General features: G+C 42.8%; 1 protein-coding gene across 1 annotated transcript in view; it reads right to left on the bottom strand.

The window, feature by feature from the left end:
* LOC138961129 (neuron navigator 3-like) overlaps positions 1-26,074 on the bottom strand; it is a 171,152-nt gene that overhangs the window by 13,035 nt on the left and 132,043 nt on the right. Inside the window, exons 11-20 of the mRNA XM_070332729.1 lie at positions 22,140-22,274; positions 11,716-11,860; positions 8,660-8,823; positions 7,790-7,980; positions 5,888-6,023; positions 5,149-5,311; positions 4,222-4,325; positions 3,055-3,144; positions 1,140-1,233; positions 676-750 (exon numbers count right to left, since the gene is read on the bottom strand). Of these exons, the coding sequence (XP_070188830.1) occupies positions 676-750; positions 1,140-1,233; positions 3,055-3,144; positions 4,222-4,325; positions 5,149-5,311; positions 5,888-6,023; positions 7,790-7,980; positions 8,660-8,823; positions 11,716-11,860; positions 22,140-22,274 (1,297 nt within the window). The remainder of the gene's footprint in view (positions 1-675; positions 751-1,139; positions 1,234-3,054; positions 3,145-4,221; positions 4,326-5,148; positions 5,312-5,887; positions 6,024-7,789; positions 7,981-8,659; positions 8,824-11,715; positions 11,861-22,139; positions 22,275-26,074) is intronic.

Raw genomic sequence — 26,074 nt, 5'->3', positions numbered from 1 at the left:
ATTCCAGACAAGGTAAGAGAAGAAAGCTTGTTCCTAACTAACCTTCTTCTTCTTCTGCGTTCGTGGGCTGAAACTCCCATGTACACTCGTGTTTTCGCACAAGTGGATTTTTACGTGTATGACCGTTTTTACCCCGCCATTTCGGCAGCCATACGCCGCTTTCGGAGGAAGTATGCTGGGTATTTTCGTCTTTCTATAACCCACCGAACTCTGACATGGATTACAGGATCTTTTCCATGTGCACTTGGTCTTGTGCTTGCATGTGCACATGAAGGGGGATAAGCCACTAGCAGGTCTGCACATAAGTTGACCTGGGAGATCAGAAAAATCTCCACACTTAACCCACCAGGAGGCGGCCGCGGCCGAGATTCAAACTCACGACCTTCCGATTAAGAGGCCGTCGACGTCTTACCACCCCGCCACAGCGGCCGTCTCCAAACTAACCTATCAGCAGAAGGCTGGGACTGAGTCAGTGAAGAAAATCAACATTGATACATGTACAGCACCGGTAGTCATTCCAATGAATTAATATTGTATCCCAACTTTTAGTTTGCTCATGAAGTCCACAATGGTTACTCAAGCTACTGACAGATTGCATAGTCTTGACATTTAGGGCGTATTTTCTTCACCCAAACTCAGGGAATATGTCTATGTTGCGACAGTGCAAAATCATACCTTTCAAGCATATTCCAATCTGTGTGGTGTCACCGACCAAGTAGCCGATGGGAAGCAACTCTGGCAGTTCAGAATCTGAAACAGAAAAGAAATCGATTGAACTACCATGTATATTTCCTCATAAGTTCACTTCATTATTGACATCAACAACCAACAAGGAGAAAGAAGCACATCTTTATTTATTTCATTTCAGCCTTGATCAACCCACTGCTGGGAAATTTAGAGTCAAATCTCCATACCCAGGTGTGTGAGTGTTTTGGTGTAAATTAAGCCACCGGCACTTTTTGTTTGAATAAAGCACATGAAGGTATGCTCTTGTATGAAGACAAATGATCAATTAGAAAATAACAACAAAAAGCCAGCACACACACAGCCCCCCCTCCTCACTTAAAAAACCCAAAAACAACTAACAAACCAAAAAGCCTTGTAAGATCCCCCAAAATACACTGCAGGACAAGACTAACCCTTAGTGCGTGTGATCTCCCCCATGTGGTAAGAGAAGACGCTCTCTGCACTCAGGCCCAGGTTGGTCACAGGGTCCACCCGCAGCACGTACTCCTGTTTCAAAAAGGAGAGAAAAAGTCAACATTTCTAACATTTAAACAAGTCGCGTAAGGCGAAAATACTACATTTAGTCAAGCTGTGGAACTCACAGAATGAAACTGAATGCACTGTATTTTTTAACAATGACCGTAGTCCGCCGCTCGTGCAAAAGGCAGTGAAATTAACGAGCCTGTTTAGCGCGGTAGTGGTTTCGCCGTGCTGCATAGCTTGCTTTACTGCACCTCTCTTTGTTTTAACTTTCTGAGCGTGTTTTTAATCCAAACATATCATATCTATATGTTTTTGGAATCAGGAACCGACAAGGAATAAGATGGAATTGCTTTTAAATCAATGTCGAAAATTTAATTTTACATAATTTTTATATTTTTAATTTTCAGAGCTTGTTTTTAATCTGAATATAACATATTTATATGTTTTTGGAATCAGAAAATGATGAAGAATAAGATGAACATAGTTTTGGATCGTTTTATACAAAAATAATTTTAATTACAATTTTCAGATTTTTATGACCAAAGTCATTAATTATTTTTTAAGTCTCCAAGCTGAAATGCAATAACAAAGTCCGGCCTTCGTCGAAGATTGCTGGGCCAAAATTTCAATCAATTTGATTGAAAAATGAGGGTGTGACAGTGCCGCCTCAACTTTTACAAAAAGCCGGATATGACGTCATCAAAGACATTTATCAAAAAAAAGAAAAAAAATTCTGGGGATATCATGCCCAGGAACTCTCATGTAAAATTTCATAAAGATCGGTCCAGTAGTTTACTCTGAATCGCTCTACACACACACACGCACAGACAGACAGACACACACACACATACACCACGACCCTCGTCTCGATTCCCCCTCTATGTTAAAACATTTAGTCAAAACTTGACTAAATGGGGGGGGCCCGGGTAGCTCAGGTGGTAGAGCACTGGACTTGTGATCAAAAGGTCGCTGGTTCGAATCCGGGCCGGGACGGACACGGGTCAACTTTATGTGCAGACCCAGAGACGGTATCCATCTCCCACCCCCGTGTCACCACAATGGCACGTTAAAGATCTTGGTCATTCTACCATAAGTGCAGATGGCTGATACCACCTAAACACGCATACATCAAAAGCCGTGAGGGCGTAAAAACTCGAATCGTACAAACCAATTCATGTCCAATATAGGCAATTAAGACCTGACGGACAATAAGCCCCTTAAAATTTACTTTTTACTTGACTAAATGTAATAAAAAGCAGACACACCAGTAACCAGGTAAGGTACTTTTTTTTGGTATCAATATTTCGGCAGATAACCTGCCTTCGTCAGGATGGTAACATGTGTAACATTCTGCTTTTTGGGCCTTTCAGCAACTGTTCTTTGCTTCTGTACACCTACAGCATAGTGACTTGCCTTTTTAAATTGCTATGGGATGTGTATGGGTTCTCTCCCTTCCTCGGAAATTGCACAGTACCATGTGAAGATGAAGAAAAGGGAAGCAGTAAGCTCCCTTTGACCAGTCACCACTTCAACTGGTCTCCCAGCGAAAGCCAGAGATTGTCGGCACAATACAGTGTTCTAGATGATTGAACGTGTAGCAAAGACCTGTACGTGTACGTGTAGGTATTGCGTCACCCCTGACTCACTTTTTTCTCCAATGTTCCAAATGCATACGTTGTTTTGCTCCCACCAAGACTGCAGATCTTGGCAATCATGTGACGTAAAAACAAGATTTAATGACGTTACCCGTACAAGTTCCCGTACATGTGCTGAAAAGTGCTGATCTAGATCTGTCTAATGTTTGATAAACGATTCACCACAGGACTTGATGGCAACCAGTCTCACCTTGAATATTTTCCTGACGATGTTGTCCAAGATGTCCCACTTGGTTTTACCGCTGACGGACAGCGAGCCAATCAGCACCTCTGCTGGTCTCTGCACACAAACACAGCATCATGGTCAATGACAATTCTTATCTCTTGCACATACTCAGTCTGCCTTCACTTTCAAATAGATTTCCCCTGCTCATGTGCGTGTGTGTGTGTGTGTGTGTGTGTGTGTGTGTGTGTGTGTATGAGAGAGGTGTTTATTGGAATTGTAAAGCGCTTGGAGCTGTGCATCGGGACTTGCGCTATAGAAAAGTGATTTATTATCGTTGTTATGTATCATAAAATGATAGCGAAGAACAAAACAAATGTCATGAGAAGGAAATGATAAGAGTATCATGTGAGTTTCTCAGGGGAACCAGAACAAATGTGTTCACAAACTGCTGTTTGCTTTTTCGCCCAGGAATCTACTCATCATGTTCATCAAAACCAACTAATTCACCTCAACACAGGTCATCCTGGATGATCGATGCATTTATACCCATCCCCATATACAGAGTAGCAAATCGCTTTCACTCTTTGACCACAGAAAGACAAGATGCTCAAAACAAGACAGATCATTCTCCTCCCAGGCACATGAACACAAGTAAGAGCAGATTGCTACCACCATCTTAATGACAAGACATCTTCAAGATCAGTCACAGCATTAATTTTCGTTTTCTGTCGTGTCTCGTTTGTCCACTTTAAAGGCCGTTATGTCAAGGTTCTTGTGAATGTTTTGTCCTTAATTAAACGTTCCAATAATGTAACCTTTCTTGTTTGTTTTTTACACCCCCGGTATAGGGGTGTGTATATGTTTCACTCGATGTGTTTGTGTGTTTGTGGCGGTGTTTGTGTTCGCAAGTAGATCTCAAGAATGAACAGACCGATCGTCACCAAACTTGGTGAACAGGTTCTATACATTCCTGAGACGGTCCTTACAAAAATTGGGACCAGTCAAACACACGGTTAGGGAGTTATTGGTGGATTAAAATTATACAACGACTTATAGACGGACACCCCCGTTGGTCAAAGGGAAATAACCATTCTCACTGCCACCAACTGAGAAGGTTATTTCCCTTGACGGGGGTGTTTTTCCTATCAGAGGAATTTCTTGTTTTATTAAGAAGTAAATCCCCCAGCGTACCTCCACGCCGGGCCGGGAGGGGTCAGGGTTAGAGCCCAGGTAGACGGTGATGGTCACTCTCTTGCCGTCACGGTCATTGGCCGCCGTCTCTGCCAGCAACATGTCTGTGAACATACAGTGACACTTCGCTTACTATAAATAGCTCAGCTAAAGGCTGGCAGACAACTCTGCAGAGCTGCTGATGTGAAAGGGGGACTAATATGTTACCCTGTCACACACTGTCCAGCTTAAACATAGCATCTTCAACAACACTTAATCGTTATAGATGTTTATTTATTTATTTATTTATATGGGAGATTTATATAGCGCTTGACGTTCTCTAAGCGTTTTACATATTAATTTCTGCCGTGTGAGATGGAATTTTTTACACAATATATCACGCATTCACATCGGCCAGTAAATCTCAAGCCATTACGGCGAATATTTACTTTTCACGGCCTATTATTCCAAGTCACATGGGTATTTGGTGGACTTTTTTTTTTTATCTATGCCTATACAATTTTGCCAGGAAAGACCATTTTGTACAATTCCAAAATGAAACTGTAACTGAAAAAGGTCTCTTGTTGGATTTTAAGAAAACAACTACAACACACAGACAACAAGTGAACTTGGTTTCTTTTTTGCTGGTTTAATTTTTCTGTTAACATTAGGTCTTAAGGTCTAATTCACAGAAACGAGAAACTCTGCACTTTAATATCTACATACTTCTTGCTGGGTTATTTTATATGAATATGTTTTCCACAAAGAACAGAACTTCCCTCACTTACAAGAGATGATTAACTGTCATTCAATTCTCCATTATCTACAACAATTCTACTTGCGACAAAGTATGCATGAAGCAAAAAAGAGCCTTATATTAGTCAAAGTAACAATTTGCCACAACATTTTATCTCATGTTCTCCAATCACTCGACTGCTAGCCACTGACCTAGACTAGACTGGTCAGTGAGGCTGAGTGAGCGGTCAAGCGAGTCGTTGCTGGCAGCCCTGGTGTGGGCGAGGGCGGATGGTTGAGGCAGGTTGACGTGACGACCCACGGACATCAACTTATGCAGTCGGTCATTGTCCGCCTTCAGCTGGCTCATCTCGTTCTGGGGATGTCAAGAGTGATATCGGTAAGATTTCAGATTAATCAGGAAATTGGAATGTAAGTATGACAGTGAATGTTTTTCCTTGTTTTTATAAGGACCGTACAATCTTTGAGTCTTTGAATGCATCCTAGGACTGACAGAGAAGCAGGCACACAAACACACACATGTACACAAACACACACAAGTCATGTACACAAACACACACATGTACACAAACACACACATGTACACAAACACACATGCACAGACTCTTTCTCTTTCTATCTTTCACTCTCTTTCTCTTTCTTTCTTTCTTTCTTTCTTTTTTTCTTTCTCTTTCTCTCTCTCTCTCTCTCTCTCTCTCTCTCTCTCTCTCTCTCTCTCTCTCTCTCTCTCTCTCTCTCTCTTGGACACAAATAATAGACAACAAACATCCATAACAACAAATAAACATCTTGTGCACACAGAGCCACTTCAAAAATACAAAGTTATGCGCTATATAAGCTGTTATTATTATTATCATCATTATTATCAAAAAAGCAAAACAAGCGAGTAAGCGAGATGAAGAATTCTTATCAGTCTTACGAGCCAACCGACCTTCATCTTGGTCATGGTTTCCCGGAGCTGCTCCAGCTGATGAGCAGAGGAGAGCGCCTCTAGGCGGATGTCTGTCAGCTTGGCGTCCTTGTCCCGCAGCTCTTGCTTCAGCACGCCCACATCCGCATCACTCAGTCTGTGCAGATAGAGAGAGAACGCGGAATGCTTCAATATTACTTAAGTCTGTGCCACACACACACACACACACAATGTTTCAATATTACTTCAGTCTGTGTCACACACACAACAAGCAATGCTTCATTCATACATGTGTTTCAGCACGCCCACATCCGCTTCACTAAGTCTGTCACAAACACACAACGCTCAATGCTAAAATATTATTTCAACTGTGAAAAATCTAGTCATAAATCCAAAAACAAATAAGACTGCAATGTTATATTTAACAAAAACAAATGTGACCCTCCACCACGAAATGAGTCGCATGTCACCTCGCGCGGTTCTGCGCTAGGCTTAATATAAATCCGGAGAGTGTCTGGTAACAGTGTGAGGGTCACCTTAGTCACAAGCTTATAACTCAAACAGCTTTTGCTCTTTTTTAAAACGGTTTTTACCACTGGATAGAGCATAAAACACTCTTTAGGAAAATGTAAAAATATGAAAATCATGCAAAGGTGACATGCGACTCATTTCGTGGTGGAAGGTCACAAATGGTTACGTTCAGACATCTTCAGCCCAGCGGTCTTGTAAGTGGACAGACAGACAAGCGTTTATACTACAGAAAATAAAGTTATCTGACAATACTACAGAAAATAAAGTTATCTGACAATACTACAGAAAATAAAGTTATCTGACAAATTGTCCAGCAGCTTGCTCGGACGACACAAGCGAGACAATCATCTAAACATAGCCCATCCACCAGCATAAAAAGGAAGTTTTTTTTGTATAAAGACTGAATGCCAAAATGTGGCAAAGAAATAGATCAGATTTTGTCTCTTGAAACGCAGGAGCTGCATAAAAAGTTCATACAATATTATCTACAGTGGTACCTGAAATGAAAGGACGCCCTTTGAATCAGCCAAAGTGTCCCTACATTACAGATGGCCTTTCATGAGAGGGATTCTTCAGGTAACTTGATGTTGAAAAGGGACAGCAAGAGGTGTCCTTTATCAGGAGTTCTCTCATCCCAAGGCCTGACAGTGCAAGGAGCACTTAAATACTTTCTAAATATATTCTAGTTTTGCTTGAGTGGTAAATGTTGAAGGATGAATGAAATACATTGTGTGTGGACGGATGCACGTTAATTGATTAAATGCCCCACAATGATGGCACACACAAAAAATTTTAAAAACAAGAAGAGCAAACGCTCGATCGAGTCACTTTCGCAGTTCTGAATATTATATGAGGCATCAGATGGACAGGAAGAAATTGCTATTCACAACACAATGAGTCACGTTCACATAAAATTTGAGCCCGGTCACTTTTATAGTTTCCGAGAAAAGCCCAACGTTAAGTTGTGTGTTGCCGAACAGAAAAGGCTAGTTATCTCCCTTGTTTTTCTGATAACGTTCGTAAAAGGCTACAGATGTAAATACTTTGATGTAAAGAATAATCCTACAAAGTTTCAATCACATCCGATGAACTTTGTCAAAGATATAAAATGTCTAATTTTTCCTTTGACGCTGACCTGTGACCTTGAAAAAGGTCAAAGGTCAACGAAACCATCGTTAAAGTGTAGAGGTCATTGGAGGTCACGACTAAACAAAATATGAGCCCGATCGCTTTGATAGTTTCCGAGAAAAGTCCAACGTTAAGGTGGTGTCTACGGACGGCCGGCCGGATGGCCGGCCGGCCGGACAGACTAACACTGACCGATTACATAGAGTCACTTTTTCTCAAGTGACTCAAAAATTCAAAAATAAAAAAAATATTAAAAAAACTTACGCCCCTGACGAGTGAGAACCCTTCATGGCACTGGCCCCGCCAGGAATGTGTCCGATCTGCATGAGGGGGGAGTTGGGGGCAGAGGCATTGGACCGCAGGCTGTGGCAGTCCATCTCACAGTCGGAGAATGACCCCGTCTTCATCTTCTTCGTCTTCTTTCCAGAGAACGCCTTGCTGAACGAGCTCCGCAGCTGTAATGTGAAAAGTGTTTCAGCACATGCAACAAGTAAGAAAAGTCATCATGAGAATCTAAACTTTCTTGTCTCAAAATTCACCGATAATGATCTGAGAATTAAATTTATTTATTTTTCAAGGTTTCTTGGAATCTAATGAAAAAGTGTTAAAAAAAATCCTTATGGCACAAAAGGCAACATTAGTGGAAGCAAGCAAAACCATGTTGAAGAAGAGTACAAGTAAAACATTTGGAGAACAGGTTTTTTCATTACAGATTTTTTTGTACGGCTTTATAGATTCCTTGTTCCCATCCTGACTATCTAGTCAATCTGTCTTGCTTCAAGTTCACTTCTGAACCTGAAATCTGTTTACACTGCCAAACTTCTCTCACAGAAAACACAAACACTGATGATACTGATCAATGTTATAGTGTTCCGTTTGATTTCATGTTTATGCATCACCAATGTTATTTGACAGTGTTATAGTGTTCTGTTTGTTTTCATGATATGCACCACCAATGTTATTTGACAGTGTTATAGTGTTCTGTTTGTTTTCATGATATGCACCACCAATGTTATTTCTCAGATTTTAGAATCTGAGGTTAATTTGATTTTTGATTTGATTACTTTACTGATTCAGGGAAAACAATTGTCTAGATGAACTGTTAATTCTGACAAAGTTAAGGTTGAAACTCACCCATCCCTTCTTCTTGTTGTTGTGCTTGCCTCCCTTCCTTCCCTCCCCGTCCGTGGCGGCCGACTGCTGGCTGGACATGCTGCAAGCGCTGGACAGACTGTTGATGCTGCTAACACTGTCCGACGAGATCTGCCGCGCGATGCCCGCTCCACTCTCCATCACCACTGTCAGACAAGGGAAAACGAGAGTTAAGAATTGACAATACACGCACTGGTTAGACTGTTGATGCTGCTGAGACTGTCTGGTGAGATCAATCTCCATCACTGTTGATGCTGCTGAGACTGTCTGGTGAGATCAATCTCCATCACTGTTGATGCTGCTGAGACTGTCTGGTGAGATCAATCTCCATCACTGTTGATGCTGCTGAGACTGTCTGGTGAGATCAATCTCCATCACTGTTGCAAGGTGGCAGGTAAAGGAAAAGTTGAGCATTCATATTGTAAAAGCAGAAAAGTTGGAATGAAATAAGGACGATGTTCAACAAATACTTTTGACTGAATCTGCGGAAGGAGAGCTACTCTTGAGTGCTTGGATTCCTCATTCTTCCGACCTCCACCACCTCCCTCTTGTCCCCTTCATCAACACTACACAGGGAAACTTGCTTTTCCTAGTCACAGAGGTGACAGTGTCTATAACTCACAGCATTTACTATCACTTTTGATAGAGCTATTGGTGTGCTTGCATGTGTGTGTGTGTGTGTGTGTGTGTGTGTGTGTGTGTGCGTGCACATGAACTTAGCTATGTGTGCACATGTTTAAGTGTGCTTGTATGGGCGTGCGTGTGTGTGTGACATGAAATAACGTCTGTCACTCTTTACCTAAGGGGAACAACGTAGGGTACAAAGTCAAAGATGTAAAAACAAGGTAGGGTACAAAGTCAAAGGTGTAAAAACAAGGTAGGGTACAAAGTCAAAGGTGTAAAAACAAGGTAGGGTACAAAGTCAAAGGTGTAAAAACAAGGTAGGGTACAAAGTCAAAGGTGTAAAAACAAGGTAGGGTACAAAGTCAAAGGTGTAAAAACAAGGTAGGGTACAAAGTCAAAGGTGTCAAAACAAGGTAGGGTACAAAGTCAAAGGTGTCAAAACAAGGTAGGGTACAAAGTCAAAGGTGTCAAAACAAGGTAGGGTACAAAGTCAAAGGTGTCAAAACAAGGTAGGGTACAAAGTCAAAGGTGTCAAAAGCCAGGATGATGTATCAGCTGTGTGACTAAGCTAATACCTACAGGTAGGTCCTCTTTTTCTTTTTATCCATCTTCTTTTTTCTTTTCTTTGAGACGCTGCACCTACAAGCTGAACAAACAGGGGTGAGGGTTCCAGAGTTTCCCAGAGAGAGTTGCCAGAAAAAGCAGGGTCAGGTTGTGAGTTACAGTTTTATTTTGGCACTTAACCACCAAACCATGACCCCCTGCTGTGATGGCTTGCCCATACCACAGGCACACAATCTGTTTTGTTTTCTCATTATCAGGTTGTGTGCTACAGTTGTATTTTGGCACTTAACCACCAAACCATGACCCCCTGCTATGATGGCTTGCCCATACCACAGGCACACGATCTGTTGTTTTGTCTATACATGTATCAGGTTGTGAGTTACAGTTTTATTTTGGCACTTATACACAGAACCATGACCCCCTGCAGTGATACTTCGGCCATGCCACAGGCACATGATCCGTTTTGTTTTCTCTTTATCAGGTTGTGAGTTAGTTTTATTTTGGCACTTAACCACCAAACCATGACACCCTGCTATGATGGCTTGCCCATACCACAGGCACACGATCTGTTTTCTTTTTATCACTGTTCTTGTTTTGTCTATTTCAGGTTGTTGTCTACAGGTTTGCTTTGCCAGTTGACCACCAAACCGTGACCACCTGCTATGATGAATTGTCCATACCACAGGCACATGCATGATCTGATTTCAATTCATTATTGCTTGAATCACACTTCAATGCCAGCTGATTAAACTGTTCAGACTGCCGGTTCTGCATAACAAAAAGTCTGTGATCTCTGTGTTCTGTTTTCCTCCTCAAAGTTGCAGGTGTAATACTTTGTAATTTGTTTGTAACCAAAGAAGCACCATTTCATTTTTGGGATCGTTAGCAACTAGTCTTCATGCAACTGATCTTCCATGGATTGTTTCCCCATCCGTCCAGAAAAGTTCCTGTGCCTGTGGCTCAAGCACAACAACAACAACCGCCAAGAACATTTACACTGTTTCAAACCCCAAGTGTCTCCCTATAACCACCTCAGTTTATAGAGCCCGATATCCACACCACAGCAAGCATAGAATCTTCCTGTCAGAAGGCTACCAGTGAATGACTGTGGATGAAAATTTACTGTCCAACATGTGGAAAAATCTGCCCCACTTCAACTTGTTATTAGATTTCGCACCCAGCAAAGTGTTTTTGCAAGTGGTAAGGACTCCCAAACACGAGAGCTGGGAGTGATCGGAACAGATGAGAGAGAGAGACGAGAATTCCCCAGGCAGCGACTGTAAAGTGTTATTCGCTGTGGTTTCTCACTTGGCGTGTTTCTATCATTGCACTTTTCATGACTGACCTCCGCCCCTCTCCCTTCCTCGGCCCTGGTCTGAAATGTTCCTCCCCATGGCACACATGTAGATGTACATATCTCATCGGCCTATCAAATCTGAGCATGTGAAGGCCGGGGGGGGGGGGGGGGGGGTGATGGGGGTGATGAAAGAGCGGGATTGAAGAGAGGGAACTGAACTAAACTTTATTTTACAAGGATGGAGATTCAAGGCTGGGCCCATTTTTTTTTTACAATCTGTCATTGGGACACATACACACACACACACACACACACACACTACAACATTAGAGAGAGAGAGAGAAGGGGGAGTGGGAGAGAGAGAGAGAGAGAGAGAGAGAGAGAGAGAGAGAGAGAGAGAGAGAGAGAGAGAGAGAGAGAATGCGCGCGTGTGTATGTATTATGTATGTATGTATGTGTGTGTGTGTGTGTGTGTGTGTGTGTGTGTGTGTGTGTGTGTGTGTGTGTGTGTGCGTGCGTGCGTGCGTGCGTGTGTGTGTTTGCTGATACCCACCTGCATGCAGATCCTTAGACACCATGGCGGGCGAGGTGTGACGGCGACTGGCAGCAGGACTGATGATGGTGGGGTCAGTGATGGCCAGCCCGCTCTGACGTTTCAACGCCTCGATGGTCACTCTCAACTCGTTCAGCTCAGAGTCCTGGGGTGGTCAACACAACACACATAGAACGGCAATTAGAAAAGCAATGCGAATCAATTAGTCCAGCTTTGTGAGTTATCAAGCTCGTCAACTCAGTGAGCTCGCCCCAAAAGGGCGAGGGAAGGGGAGAGACAAAACATACAGAACTCCAATTAGTCCTGTGATGTGAATTATAAAGGTCGTCCATTGGGGTGGGGGAGGTTCCCCCCTACATGCTATATTGTCATGGTAGACAGTCTTCATAAAAGGGTTGGTCCAGGGATCGATTCCAAAAGGAAAACAACTTGCTGCCCCGCTTGTTTCTTCTGCATGAATTATCAAACTCATAACAATACATTCTGGGTATCGGATACAATAGTAGTGCTGGTGGGGACTGGCGGGAGGGGGTGGTTGATTGACGGGAGGGGGAAGGGGGACCGGATTCCCCATCAAGGTACCTTTGCAGTGGTAACCCCTCATTAGACAGTCTTGTTTTTAAAGTTTCCCTACCCATAGTCACGTGTCACCGTACAAGTAGTCCAACACTCACGGACGTGCATACAGGGAGATCAGTCTCAATTCTAGACAATTTTTACCCAGCAAAAGCGTCTATGATTTTTTCCACACTATAAAATCTACAGGAGTGGGATCCAAAATGTATTCCAAGCAACAACGTCTATGATTTTTCACACTAAAACCTATGAACCTCAATTTCAAATGTGCTATCTAGAGATGTAAAAAAAACGTCGAGTGAAGACAGCGAGCAAGCAGGCAGCGCGGAGATGACAGGCAGTACAGTGTGAATCACGGCACGGGGAACACTTAAAGGAGCTATCCTTCCCGTGTAGAAGATGTCACTCATCATCTCAAACCTACCCAGGCTTTTACATACGATACGACCATCCCTTTCCCGTGCAGGAGGTGCAACTCATCATCTCAAACCTACCCAGGCTTTTACATATGATAACACCATCCCTCCACTTGGGCATACAGCAAAAATCAACTCCCTGGTAAATGCATTACCCATGCAGATGGGCATTTTTTATGAAGTAATTTCTTTAGTAATTTGACTAGTGTCAATCGGCAAACTTGATTCATACACAATACTGACACCCCTTACAGACAGCAGCCTGGCAGCTCATTTTCGGCATGTTTCCAAATGGAGGGGTGGTCTTATTCCAAAAGCCTGGCGAGATCTGAGACGGTGATCCCAATCGTGCAGGACTGTGCATTTAAAGGACCGTGAACACACATCACAGCTAAGCCTGGCCAGATCCGAGACGGTAAGCCGAATCGTGCAGGACTGTGCATTTAAAGGACTGTGAACACACATCCGAACACCTGTAGAGATACTCAGATCCGGACCGCGCATCCACCCATCCCGCCCCGCCGACAGGAAATACCTGCCCGCTTATCTGTGGCGCCGACTGTGTGGGGGAAACAGCGCTAAGACAACTTGCAGGCCCACAGAAAATGCGTCCTCACGCTCCGAAAATACTGACAATTCGAGAGAATATTTACAAGCGGTAAGAAAACTTGCAGGCGAAAGGAAATGCGTCCTCACACTCACACGAAAATACTGACAACTCGAGAGAATATTTAACCAACAGAGTGCAGCTCGAGTTGCACATTTTTAAATACCGAAACATCTTGACAATTGGAACCACCCCGAAGAGTTGTTTGAATAAATGCAAGTTCTGTGAAACAGCGAGAATATCAACAGTACCGGGAACATCTCTCGCTCCAAAGAGCTATTCGAACACCAAGATAGAAACATGTCAACAATGGGTAGAACATAATTATTAACTCCAGACAGCTTTTCGAATAACAAGCGCGTGAATACTGGAACGTCATAGTCGAAATTGCCAGACACAAAGCTGCCAAAAATAACAGTGAAATTGCCGAAAAAAAGGAGAGCTTTTGAACCACATAGAGTTGCTCAAATTACGAGCATTCAAAAATGAAACAAATTGCATCTCTGAAAGACCTCAAATAAACTTTTCGAATAGACAATCATCTCGACTCTGGAAAGAACGCACTAAATTCAAGAGAGCTGGGCAATTACAGTGGAACCCCCTTTTTGACTCCATCCCTTTTCACAATTATTTCTTCACATTTTCTGTTCATAACCTCTGTAAATGTACCCCCGTTTTAAGACTCCCTCCTTTTTAAGACCTGATTTTCTCAGATTCTGGAGGTCTTAAAAGGGGGGTTCCACTGTAACAATTTGTTACACAACAAACCGTATTGACAACTACAGTAGAACAACATCTTTCACTCAACAAATCTGCCCGGATACCAAGATGCTCAAAGTCAAACACTGAAAAATCATTGAAAACCGGAAAGGCATCTTCAACTCCAGAAAGTTGCTAAAAAGAACACACCAAAACAAACCAACTACTGGTCAAATACTGAAACATAAACAATTCGAGGAACATTTTTTTCCAAAGAACAGCAGCTTGTACGTTCGTATTATAAGTGTTGAAATAGCGAAACATATCGTACAAATTGAGGAACTCGATAAAAACTCACAAATACTGAAACACACCATGTACCAACAACGGCAGGAACATCTTTACCGCCAGAACTGTCCCAACATCAAAGCCTATATATATGTGCTGAATTAGCAAAACCTATCATCAATTGGAAACAAGGTAAAAATACTCCTCGAAAAACACCATCTACTCCTGAAATAGCGAAACATCTCAAATATTCAAGAGGTTTATTTCTATTTTTATTTTATTTTTTCAAAGCTCTAAAGAAGAACTTCAGTGACAATGCGTGCCCGACAAGCTCTGCCAAGACGGGAGATAATTCCAGGGGAGATAATTCCAGACATTCACGTTCCTACACGCACTGACAATCCACGCGGAGTATCTCCACCAATCACAGCCCTCAGGCTAACAATCAACCGTTCCGGTGGCTTTTGTTACTGCGGTAAATGCTGATAAACCTATAGCGCCAGACTGCATCGTCTGAGAAAAGGGACATGCCTTTCTTCCCTTGCAACTTATCATGTATACCACCATCAATCTGTCAGAGCTATTACGTGGGATAAGACCATCCTTCCAATTAGATACATACCAACAATTAAAGGTACTGAACTTGTCAAATCCAGGTGCACGGAGCCCCTAGGGCTTTTAGTCATACCTCAGGCAGCTATCCGTTAGAAGAACTACCAAGTTTCATTGACTTGCACCCAAAGAGTCAAGAACTGTGATTTTTTTTTACGAATTAATTTCGTACTCGGACCCGGCTGGTCTTGGCCTATTTTTGGATCTAAATTTAGACACGTCACTAGCAAACTATGTCAGACGTCATCATGAGTCTGTGTAAAACAAAATGGAGGTCGGAATCACTCAGTTGAATCATAGACCTAAATATAGGTCCCTGGTTGAATCGAACTCAGACCAAACACAACGTAATAACTAGGTTAATTTATGCACTCGCGTGAACAAGAAACTGTCGAGCTTCACAGATGTCGTCGTTGGGTAGTTTTGGGTTTGTTTTACTACCATGGGAGGATTTTTGAACTGCAAATGCACTCAGCTGCAACAAAAACGCAAAACGAAGGCTGTGAGCTGCACTGTGCCTTTAACGTTCTGACCGCTCGCTGTGTAGAGCGGGAAATGTTTGCTGAATACATTTTTTGCAAGCTTCTGATTAGCATAGCATTTGATGTCATTTACAAAATGTACGCAGCAAAAACAAAACACCTCTATGCACAGAAACCAGCTCGGGTGACTGGTGGTATGTGTCCATGTACATGTAGTAGAATGATGCTCGTATCCTGTTTAAAAGCTTGGACAGATCTGGGACGGAAAACAAAACAAGTTTACACGGGAAGGGTTGTATCTTGAAACAAGAGATCCACGAGCGTACGTGGGAGTTTCAGCGCACGAACGAAGAAAAATAAAGAAGAAGAAGAAAGAGATATCTAAAACCCGATGAGCCAACATGTTGTGAAGCAAACAGCGGAACAGTTCTCCATGTAGGTCAACACAGACGGCACGTACTGCACGGCTAAACTCACGGCTACGATCGCCGACCACACACAGTCTGCTATCTCCGTGTAATTAGAAATATAGTGATCACCCTGGCAGCCTGAAACAATATGTTTTACCCCTCGCAAGAAAGTCGCTGCCGAAATCAACAGAACCGAAATTCCAGAGAGTCACTGACATTTGTTTTGGACATATGTTGTCTGGTACAGCTAATAATTAGGTTTCAAGGGTGTAGATGACGTCGCCACCAAGTCTTCTAGAGCGAACTTAACTGTCAGTTACGGAAGAGAACGGAGACGTTAAGTCTTGTTTATACTTTCTAACTGAAAACAAATAGTCCCAGAGGATGCCCTTTCCTGAAACAACGATAACAAAGAACCTTGATAATTACAGACGGACATACTGCAACAAAAAAGATTCATTCTTTAATTAAGCTGCTGCTCCACTCAATACAGTAATCAGCATTCTTTCCACAGCCCTCAGAACAGGCGCTGGTAGTTAGTTAAGAGAAATTCAGTCTATGCTTGCTTACAAACGAATTTTCGCCCTGGGGTCCTGATTTGGCCTATATGGTCCGCTGGACCCAAAAGGCAACAATTATCATCATCATCATCAATTTTCGCCCCACCTCTCCCTCCTCCCTCCTACCTACTCTCACCCAATCAACCCCTGGACGAATGACCATACTAAAACCACTGAAGGGGCACTTCTTACCCAATAGACTTTGCACGATATAGAGTTGACATAGAACATAATATTATAGCAGACAAGACCAAGAATACATTTTTTCAATACAAATTCAACCATTTCTATGTAGTTATGAAAGATGAATATAGTATAACAAGGATTAAACTAGTGGCATGTGGATTACTCTGAATATGCCAAAATGAAAAAAAAATATACATGCCAAAATGTTCATTACATTGACACCATAACACATCAGATAACTCAAATAATGAAACAAAACAAAATAAATAAATACATCAATACTATTAAAATAAATAAATAAAATTAAATTTAAAACTGACGATTATTCACGTATATGAAAACCAAGACCAACAACACTGACTGACAATAACCAACAAATGAGTACCCCTGGGGCGGGGATGTAGCTCAGTCGGTAGCGCGTCGGATTTGTATCCAGTTGGCCGCTGTCAGCGTGAGTTCATCCCCTCGTTCGGCGAGAGATTTATTTCTCAGAGTCAACATTGTGTGCAGACTCTCCTCGGTGTCCGAACACCCCCCGTGTGTACACGCAAGCACAAGACCAAGTGCGCAACGAAAAAGATCCTGTAATCCATGTCAGAGTTCGGTGGGTTTTAGAAACACGAAAATACCCAGCATGCTTCCTCCGAAAACGGCGTATGGCTGCCTAAATGGCGGGGTAAAAAACGGTCATACACGTAAAATTCCACTCGTGCAAAAAACACGAGTGTACGTGGGAGTTTCAGCCCACGAACGCAGAAGAAGAAGAAGAAAGTACCCCTAAACGGTTCGATAACAGTAGAACAGAATGATTCCATGCATAACGCCACAACACCGCAACACGTTCCTGGAATGACAAGCAGGTGAGGCGTGGGAGAAGGGGGGAAGAAAGGGAGGAATAAAGGGTTGGGTGATGGAGGCAGACTGTTGGAGAGAGAGAGAGAGAGAGAGAGACAGAGAGAGACAGAGAGAGGGAGAGAGAGCGACAGAGAGAGAGAGAGACAGACAGACAGACAGAGAGAGACAGAGGGGTGGAGGGGGTGGTAAAGCGAGTGCCGGGAGGATGCAGTTATTGAACAGATCGTTTGATGTGCAGATCTAACCCCCGGCGCCCGTTGTTACATCAATAGTGAGAGCTGGTGTGTATCCACTGGCACATCTTGCCTCACTCTCTACACCCATATGTCTTAAAGCTACTGTCCTCCTTCCCGTTGTTACGTCAACAGTGAGAGCTGGTGCGTATCCACTGGCACATCTTGCCTCACTCTCTACACCCATATGTCTTAAAGCTACTGTCCTCCTTCCAGTTGTTACGTCAACAGTGAGAGCTGGTGCGTATCCACTGGCACAACTTGCCTCACTATCTAATCTACACCCACATGCAAGTTCTTAAAGCTGCTGTCCTTCGAGTCCAAACGACCATATACACCACCGAGGACCAGTCCTGGATATTTGATGGACTAAGAACTTCTTTGGACTTGGACAACACATGGACATCTACGTCACGGCTGCTTTCTGTGCAGAGTGGCAATTTCTTTGTGCAGAATCAGAATCAGAATCAAAATCAGAATCAGAATCAGAATTTCTTTGTGCAGAATCAGAATCAGAATCAGAATCAAAATCAGAATTTCTTTGTGCAGAATCAGAATCAGAATCAAAATCAGAATCAGAATCAGAATCAAAATCAGAATCAGAATCAGAATCAGAATCAAAATCAGAATTTCTTTGTGCATGTGGTAAACGTTTTTGTTCGACTTCATTTTGTAACTGACAACTAAGGGGATGGACAAAATGAATACGAACAGAAAACAAAAGCTTATCTGCACTGCTGATTTTTGGAATGTGTCCAAAATGGAAGGATCATGGATGATGGAACCGCATGTAAAAGTCAGGCCAGACCTGACACGGTGAACCCAACTATTCACACGGTGAACCCAACTATTCACACGGTGAACCCAACTATTCACACGGTGAACCCAACTATTCACACGGTGAACCCAACTATTCAAACGGTGAACCCAACTATTCAAACGGTGAACCCAACTATTCACACGGTGAACCCAACTATTCACACGGTGAACCCAACTATTCACACGGTGAACCCAACTATTCACACGGTGAACCCAACTATTCACACGGTGAACCCAACTATTCACACGGTGAACCCAACTATTCACACGGGGAACCCAACTATTCACACGGGGAACCCAACTATTCACACGGTGAACCCAACTATTCACACGGGGAACCCAACTATTCACACGGCGAACCCAACTATTCACACGGCGAACCCAACTATTCACACGGTGAACCCAACTATTCACACGGTGAACCCAACTATTCACACGGTGAACCCAACTATTCACACGGGAAGGACTGTGCCTTTTACTTTTCTCCCAGACTACACCCCCACATGCCAAACGTTCCACAACGATATCGTTTGGGCACGCGCCTAAATATCATGTCTGCAACACTGCACGTCCGTAGCGGCGCCATGCTGCACGCAATTTTTGATATGCATAAACATACCATCTGAGTCATCTGAGACGTACGTGCAGTCATTCACACAGACTAGACAGACAGACAGACAGACAGACGGACGTACAGACTTTCGCACACACTTGAGTCAACTCGCTCTTTCTCTCTCTCTCTTTCTCTGACAGGCAGGCCTACATAAAGGCAGATTAACACAAACACACACACACTCATGCACACACACACACACACACACACACACACACACACACACACACACACACACACACCAAGATAGAACCAGACAGACAAACAGACGTTCACTTCATACACCGATAGCCCTCTCCTGTAGAAACGCACGCAAACATTTGCCTCCCAGGCACTCCTCCTCTCTATTTTTTTCCGTCTGTCTCTCTCTTCCTGTCTGTCTGTAAGTCTGTCTGTCTCTCTCCCTCTCTCTCTCTGACCTCGCAACCAAATTTCCACCTAACGCCCACGCGCACTGTTTCCTCCTAGATCTGCAACAAAAGCCATTGCAAACAAGCAAGCAACTTATGAGGCGATAGCTGATCCAGCAGTCAGGTCATTAACTGCTCGATGATTTCAACTTTACCATGAATTATTTACCGCTCCTCTTTTTCCGTCGTGTTGAAGACGAGATCATTGATTAACACACAGACGCAACACACAACACAATGCAACACAGATGCAGACAAAGAAAGCAGACATTTAAGCACACACGCACGCACGCACACACACACACACACACATACACACACACACACACACACACACACACACACACATCTCGACACAACCTGAACACAATAAGGAGCATTTCTACACAACATAAACCACATCACATTAACACAACCAAAATCAAGGCAACGAAAATCCCAAAAATGCAAAACAACAAAATAAGCAAAACATCATGACACAGCAAAACGCAAAGCAACACTAAGAAAAGCAACAACAACAACAACAACAACAACAACAACAACAACAAAGGCAACACATCACAACACAGTACAACACAATTACAACCTGATGAGTACAGCGATGATCTTTCAGCACAAGCACCCAACACCGGCTTTTTCCACAACTTTTCCCTATTTTTCAGTTTCATTGCTTTGTCAAAATTCATTTGCAATCACGCCTGAGCAGTTTGGAATCACAGAACTCCGCATAAACCTACGATGACGATCAGATACCATACAATTTGTCTGCTTTTGTGAGGGTAGAGAGAGAGGGGGTGGGTTGCAGGAAATGAAAGGGGTCAGCGTCATATATGCTCCCCCCCCCCCCCCATAAAAAAAGTACAATAAATGGTGAGGGGCAGTGTATTTACACCTGTACAAGAGAATCCTTAAGTACGGTTGAGCATACCTAATTTACAGGCTGGAACCAATTAGTTCCCCGAGTTCAAGCGTGGAAAAGAAACGTCAAAACACTGAACTCCACAAGGAAGCTCTGCTACTCGCATTCAGTAATTGAATAAGGACAATAGGGGGTAGTGGCGAAAGTTCCCTGTCTAGCATTTTCTTTTCTTTCTTTGCACCATTCATTGTTTTCTTTGTTTGTTTCTTTTTTCTTTCTTTTGTTGGGGTGTGAGTGACAGAAAAAGTAAACTCCTGACTGTGTGACCTACTTCCGTGCTCGGGACCTTTTTTGCTGTGAGGAAAAACACTCACAAAAATTGACATTAATCTACTTTCCAGGAGCTGCTGACATTTTCTAAACGGTTGGGGACCGACACGTACTTACGAGCTGTTGACACAAGGGCGGTGCTTGCAAAGGAACAGGGACAGTATCAAATAAACTTGAGGCACCTTTCTTTTTGTCATTCTTTCAGATTAGAATGATTCACGTTTGTAAAACCTTATATCATCTTTAAAAAGATGTCTCCGGCGACACCAAAAGAAACGGCATCATACGCATGGTTGGTTGATGGTTGGTTGATGGTTGGTTGATGATTGGTTGATCAATCAATCAATCAATGACGCTTATATCGCGCATATTCCGTGGGTACAGTTCTAGGCGCTCTGCAGTGATGCCGTGTGAGATGAAATTTTATACGGCCAGTAGATTGCAGCCATTTCGGCGCATATTTACCTTTCACGGCCTATTATTCCAAGTCACACGGGTATAGGTAGACAATTATTAACTGTGCCTGAGCAATTTTGCCAGGAAAGACCCTTTTGTCAATCGTGGGATCTTTAACGTGCACACCCAATGTAGTGTACACGGGGGGAGGTTCGGACACCGAAGAGAGTCTGCACACAAAGTTGACTCTGTGAAATAAATTTCCGCCGAACCTGGGATCGAACTCACGCTGACAGCGGCCAACTGAATACAAATCCAAAAAAGATGTCTCCGGCGACACCAAAAGAAACGGCATCACACGCATGATTGGTTGATGGTTTGGTTGATGATTGGTTGATGGTTGGTTGATGATTGGTTGATGGTTGTTTCTTTACGACCCTTCAACCTATTTGGCTATTCAGGACCGATTCTATTTTGCTTCCTTTCTTACTTTACATGGTGGTCTCTCTGTTGGAAACAATCTACATTTAGGTCCATCCCAGTAAAGTGCTGAAGATTCTATTGCAAGCATGAGTAAAGCTGCTGAAATGTATATCGCCATCACCGTTGAAAATAGCAATTTACTCAGTAAAAAATATTATCTCATTTTCTTCATAAAGCAGTAAGGCTGTTCAATCATTGCAATGAAGTATGTATTCAAGTGAAAGGGCGCAAGTGCAAGTAGTAGTTGTAGCCTGGACAAATCTGCGATGAATGATAAGACGCTTCCCCCCCCCCCCCCCCCCAAAAAAAAAAAAAAAAAAAAAAAAAAGAAGGTAGGATCATGACTCTTTTTTCGATGGTTCTGTGAATCCAACAACTGTCAAGTGCCAAGGCAAAATCTTGTTTAACATCATTTCTCAAATTTGAAATAAAATGCTCAAAACGGCTTTACTCTTCTGTTTTTTTGTTTTTTTTAAGATTATCATTGAAAGAAAAATCCACTAATCTAACTCTTTATCATCACCAAAAAGCAAAGGTATGCGGCGAGTGTTGGGTGCCCGTGCCGTGAAGGTACTGTGCCAATGTCCCACCTGCATAGAGTGGGGCTTGTGGTGGTGAGGAGAGGAAGGGGGCAGCTGTACCTTTTGTTCGGCGCTGACCGTCAGGGCTTGGAGCCTGGCCGTCATGTTGGCTAGTGACTGCTCAAAGGCAGACACCACATGCGCCTGAAACACACAGAGGGAAATACATGTTCAAAATGTTGTCCTGGAGATGTTGAAACTTCTACCGAACGAGAGAGAGAGAGAGAGAGAGAGAGAGAGAGAGAGAGAGAGAGAGAGAGAGAGAGAGAGAGAGAGAGAGAGAGAGAGAGAGAGCGAGAGAGAGAGCGAGAGAGAGCGAGAGAGAGAGAGAGAGAGAGAGAGAGAGAGAGAGAGAGAGAGAGAGAGAGAGAGAGAGAGCGAGAGATGGGCTAGCGACTGCTCAAAGGTAGACACCACATGGGCCTGGAACACACAGATAGAAAAAAATACGATTACATATTTTGACCTCATACGGTTAAACGTCCACAGCACAACAACAACAACAACAACAACAACAACAACAACAACAGACAAACGAGCAAAGAAACAAAGCAGTGACAATTTGATAAACACAAGGCTAAAAGGCGTTGGTTAGGATGGACGGGGCAAGCGACGGAGAGAGGTACGTGTTGACAGATGCTGACGAAGCACATGAGAAAAGAGATGAAGCTGTGAAAACAGAATACCTCAAAACCAGAAAACAACAATCAAAACAAACACAAAAGTGGAGAGCGAGAAGCGATGATGCACCATGATGTGAACCTCTGGGACGGAGTCGGTATTGATTAGATCAGGACAGATCAACCTTTATTTTGCGAAGGTAAAAGAAAAAGCATTTTCATACTGTTTTCTGTATCTAGCCCTGGCCCAAACTAGGTAAAGAGAGAGAGAGAGAGAGAGAGAGAGAGAGAGAGAGAGAGAGAGAGAGAGAGAGAGAGAGAGAGAGAGAGAGAGAGAGAGAGAACCCTGGTCTGATGGTACCAAGATAGGGGATGTAGGGCAAGTCTTAATCTGGCTGACAGACGAGAGAAAGGCGGGGTATCGCCTAGATTGTTCTGGATACGCAATGACTGTTGTCTGTCTGTCACTTCCACCGCCATCAGACCACAGATACCATCGGACATTCTAAACGAGAGAAAGAACTGGGGAGCCTAGAATAAAAGGAGGAGAGAGGCGTGTGGATGGGGGGGGGGGGGGGGGGAGACTGGAACCAGATAAATAACACAGGAGGTGAAGGAGAGAGAGAGAGAGAGAGGGGGGGATTGGAGGGAAGAGAGAAAGGGTGAGAAATTGAGGGGAATGAGAGAGAGAGAGAGAGAGAGAGAGAGAGAGAGAGACAGAGAGAGAGAGACAGAGAGAGAGAGAGAGAGAGAGAGAGAGAGAGAGAGAGAGATTTTGATTTGATTTGATTTGAACTTTATTTTACAAGGATTTAGATTTAAGGCTACGCCTTTTCTAACAATCTGTCCTTGGGACGCATAGACACACAATTATATAATAAAAAAATAAAATAATAAAAAAATAAAAAAAAAATTAAAAAGTTAAAAAGTTAACCAACAATAGGAGGTCGGAAAACGTGATAATAAAGATGACGATGATGATGATGATGACGATAATGATGATGATAATGATGATGATGATGATAAAGATGAGGCATGAAGATCATACATATGTGGTTATTCATAAAATCAAATGCATACTATGCAGGTAATTATATATACAAGCTGGTGGCAATCGAACATGTAGCAATAGAGTAACAAAAATATGTTCAGAATATACAATGCACAGCATATTTTTGACGTAATACTAAGTTTGGTAAGTCAAAAGGCGTTAAACTACTCAGTCAGACATTAAGTGGTTTTTTACACATTTTTTAAAACTTTTTAATGACTTTAGGTGCTTAAAGGATGATGGAAGTGAATTCCAAACTGAAGTACCCGAAAAAGCAAGACTGGTTTTATACAGGTCAATTCGTGGAATTGGTGGGATCAAGTTGACCGACCCATATCTGTGGGTAGCTTTATTAAATAATGATGTAATGTAAATCGGCACTTTACCGTGATACAATTTATGCATGAAAATGGCTTTGTTTAACTTGAGATGCTTTTCCAGTGGAAGAAAGTTAAGCATTTTTAATTTCATATCTGTTGAGGCATTATCCTTTACGATGAGTTTGGCCGAGCGACGATAGAGAGAGTCTAACTTTTTCAAGTGGACATCACTGCTGCCATCCCAGAGCGTCGAAACATAATTAATGTGAGGCATTACATGAGCATGGTGGAACATTTCCAGAGTCCTTCTGTCGGTATATTGCTTTAACTTGGATAGGAGGAAAACGTTCTTGGCTACTTTCTTGCAAATATGCTGTATTTGTGCCTGCCACTTGAGAGAGAGAGAGAGAGAAGAATTACACTAACATGAAATGCCAAAAAGAAATCAAAAGAAAAGATGACTTCAGCAGTAAAAGCGTACCAGGTTGCATTCAGTCACTTGCGGACTGTGTTTCTCGTGAAAGCTGTACATCATCTCAAAGTCACACAGAGACTCATCGTCAGCTTTCTCTTTCAGGTTTTCCTCGTCACTCATTTTGGTGTAGTGTGTCACTTCTTTCACTCCTTGATTATCCAGCTCCCCTAGACCTAACTCCCACACTGTTGTGGTCACCAAACCTTTATTCAGTCGTGGTCACCAAACCAAATCATTCGTTTTGGTCAAGTACCTTTCGGTCATTTAAATCCTTATAATTCGTCTCATCACTCAATTTGGTGGAGTAAGTCACAGGTATCCATGCCATGTCTCACCGAGACCTATTTCACATATAGTCGTGGTCACCAAGACATCAATCCATAATCATCTTCTGTGTTATCTGTCGAAACCCGAATAATCTGTCTTGGTCAACAAGCGGTAATCCTACTCGCCGAGACCTATCTACTAGTCGTGGTCACCAAACCCTAATCTAACCCAGTTAGTCTGTCTCGGTCAACCAACGGAAATCAGTTGCACTGTTCAACTCGTTTCACTGTTCACACCATACCGACGAAATTCCACCGTGAAAACACCACTGGGAATTACCATTGCTACTGCTTCTTCATGCTGTCTCAGTGTTTCAAAACTTCGTTATAATCCAAACCGCCACAGTACGGTTCTCCATCTGACAAGTGTCAACCTGTTCGCACATCTCTTGAAACCAGTATTTCAAAGGTTATGGCTGTCCGAATCAGAATATAATCCACTTGTTTGTGATTGTCAATTGTTCAGGCAACCCGCAAACTGAAAAGAAAAGGTTACGGCCTGCTTCACTGACATAGGTCAACACTGTATAGGGCAATCGGAAACACGGCAAAAACTGCAGTCTCCAACAAAGTTGTCCACTTTCTGACAGCAAAATGCAGGAAAGTTCAGCCAGTGTAGACATACGTAACGTGTTCGTAATCCCAAAACATGCAGCCAGCACTCGAACACTCTGTAAGGATAGGCTCGAATCAGAGGTACTTGAAATCAACTATTTCCTACCTGCAACAACTTCTTCTACTTGGAATCCTAAAGAGACACCTGCAGATTCTATACAGCCATAGCCTCGTCGTGTTGCTATGAAGCCGTGTTTGTCTTGACTGGTTTATAAGACTTTGAACACATTACGTTGTGGAACAAGAAAGCTGCAAACGACAGATGGTATTTTGTTTCTAAGCGCATGCCGTCGTGATCGGTTGCTCAGCAAGCCACCGAATTCCGCAGAATAGCAACTCGTTTTATGTCGTGATTTTTTCTTCTGGTCTTTCCTCTGGCTCCTTCTTGTTTACCCCGGCCAGTAACGTTGATTTCCCTCCTAATTTTCCTCGGATACAACCACAAGAATCGAGATAAAAAATAAAATGATAATCAGTAGCTGCAAGCTAATCAGCACTTTTCTCAAAGGCATATAAGTATTTGTCCCTAAAAGCTAA

Source organism: Littorina saxatilis, linkage group LG3, assembly GCF_037325665.1.
Source record: "Littorina saxatilis isolate snail1 linkage group LG3, US_GU_Lsax_2.0, whole genome shotgun sequence".
NCBI lineage: Eukaryota > Metazoa > Mollusca > Gastropoda > Littorinimorpha > Littorinidae > Littorina > Littorina saxatilis.
Note: the sequence above shows the minus strand (reverse complement) of the source record. Positions and strands in the feature narration are given on the sequence as shown.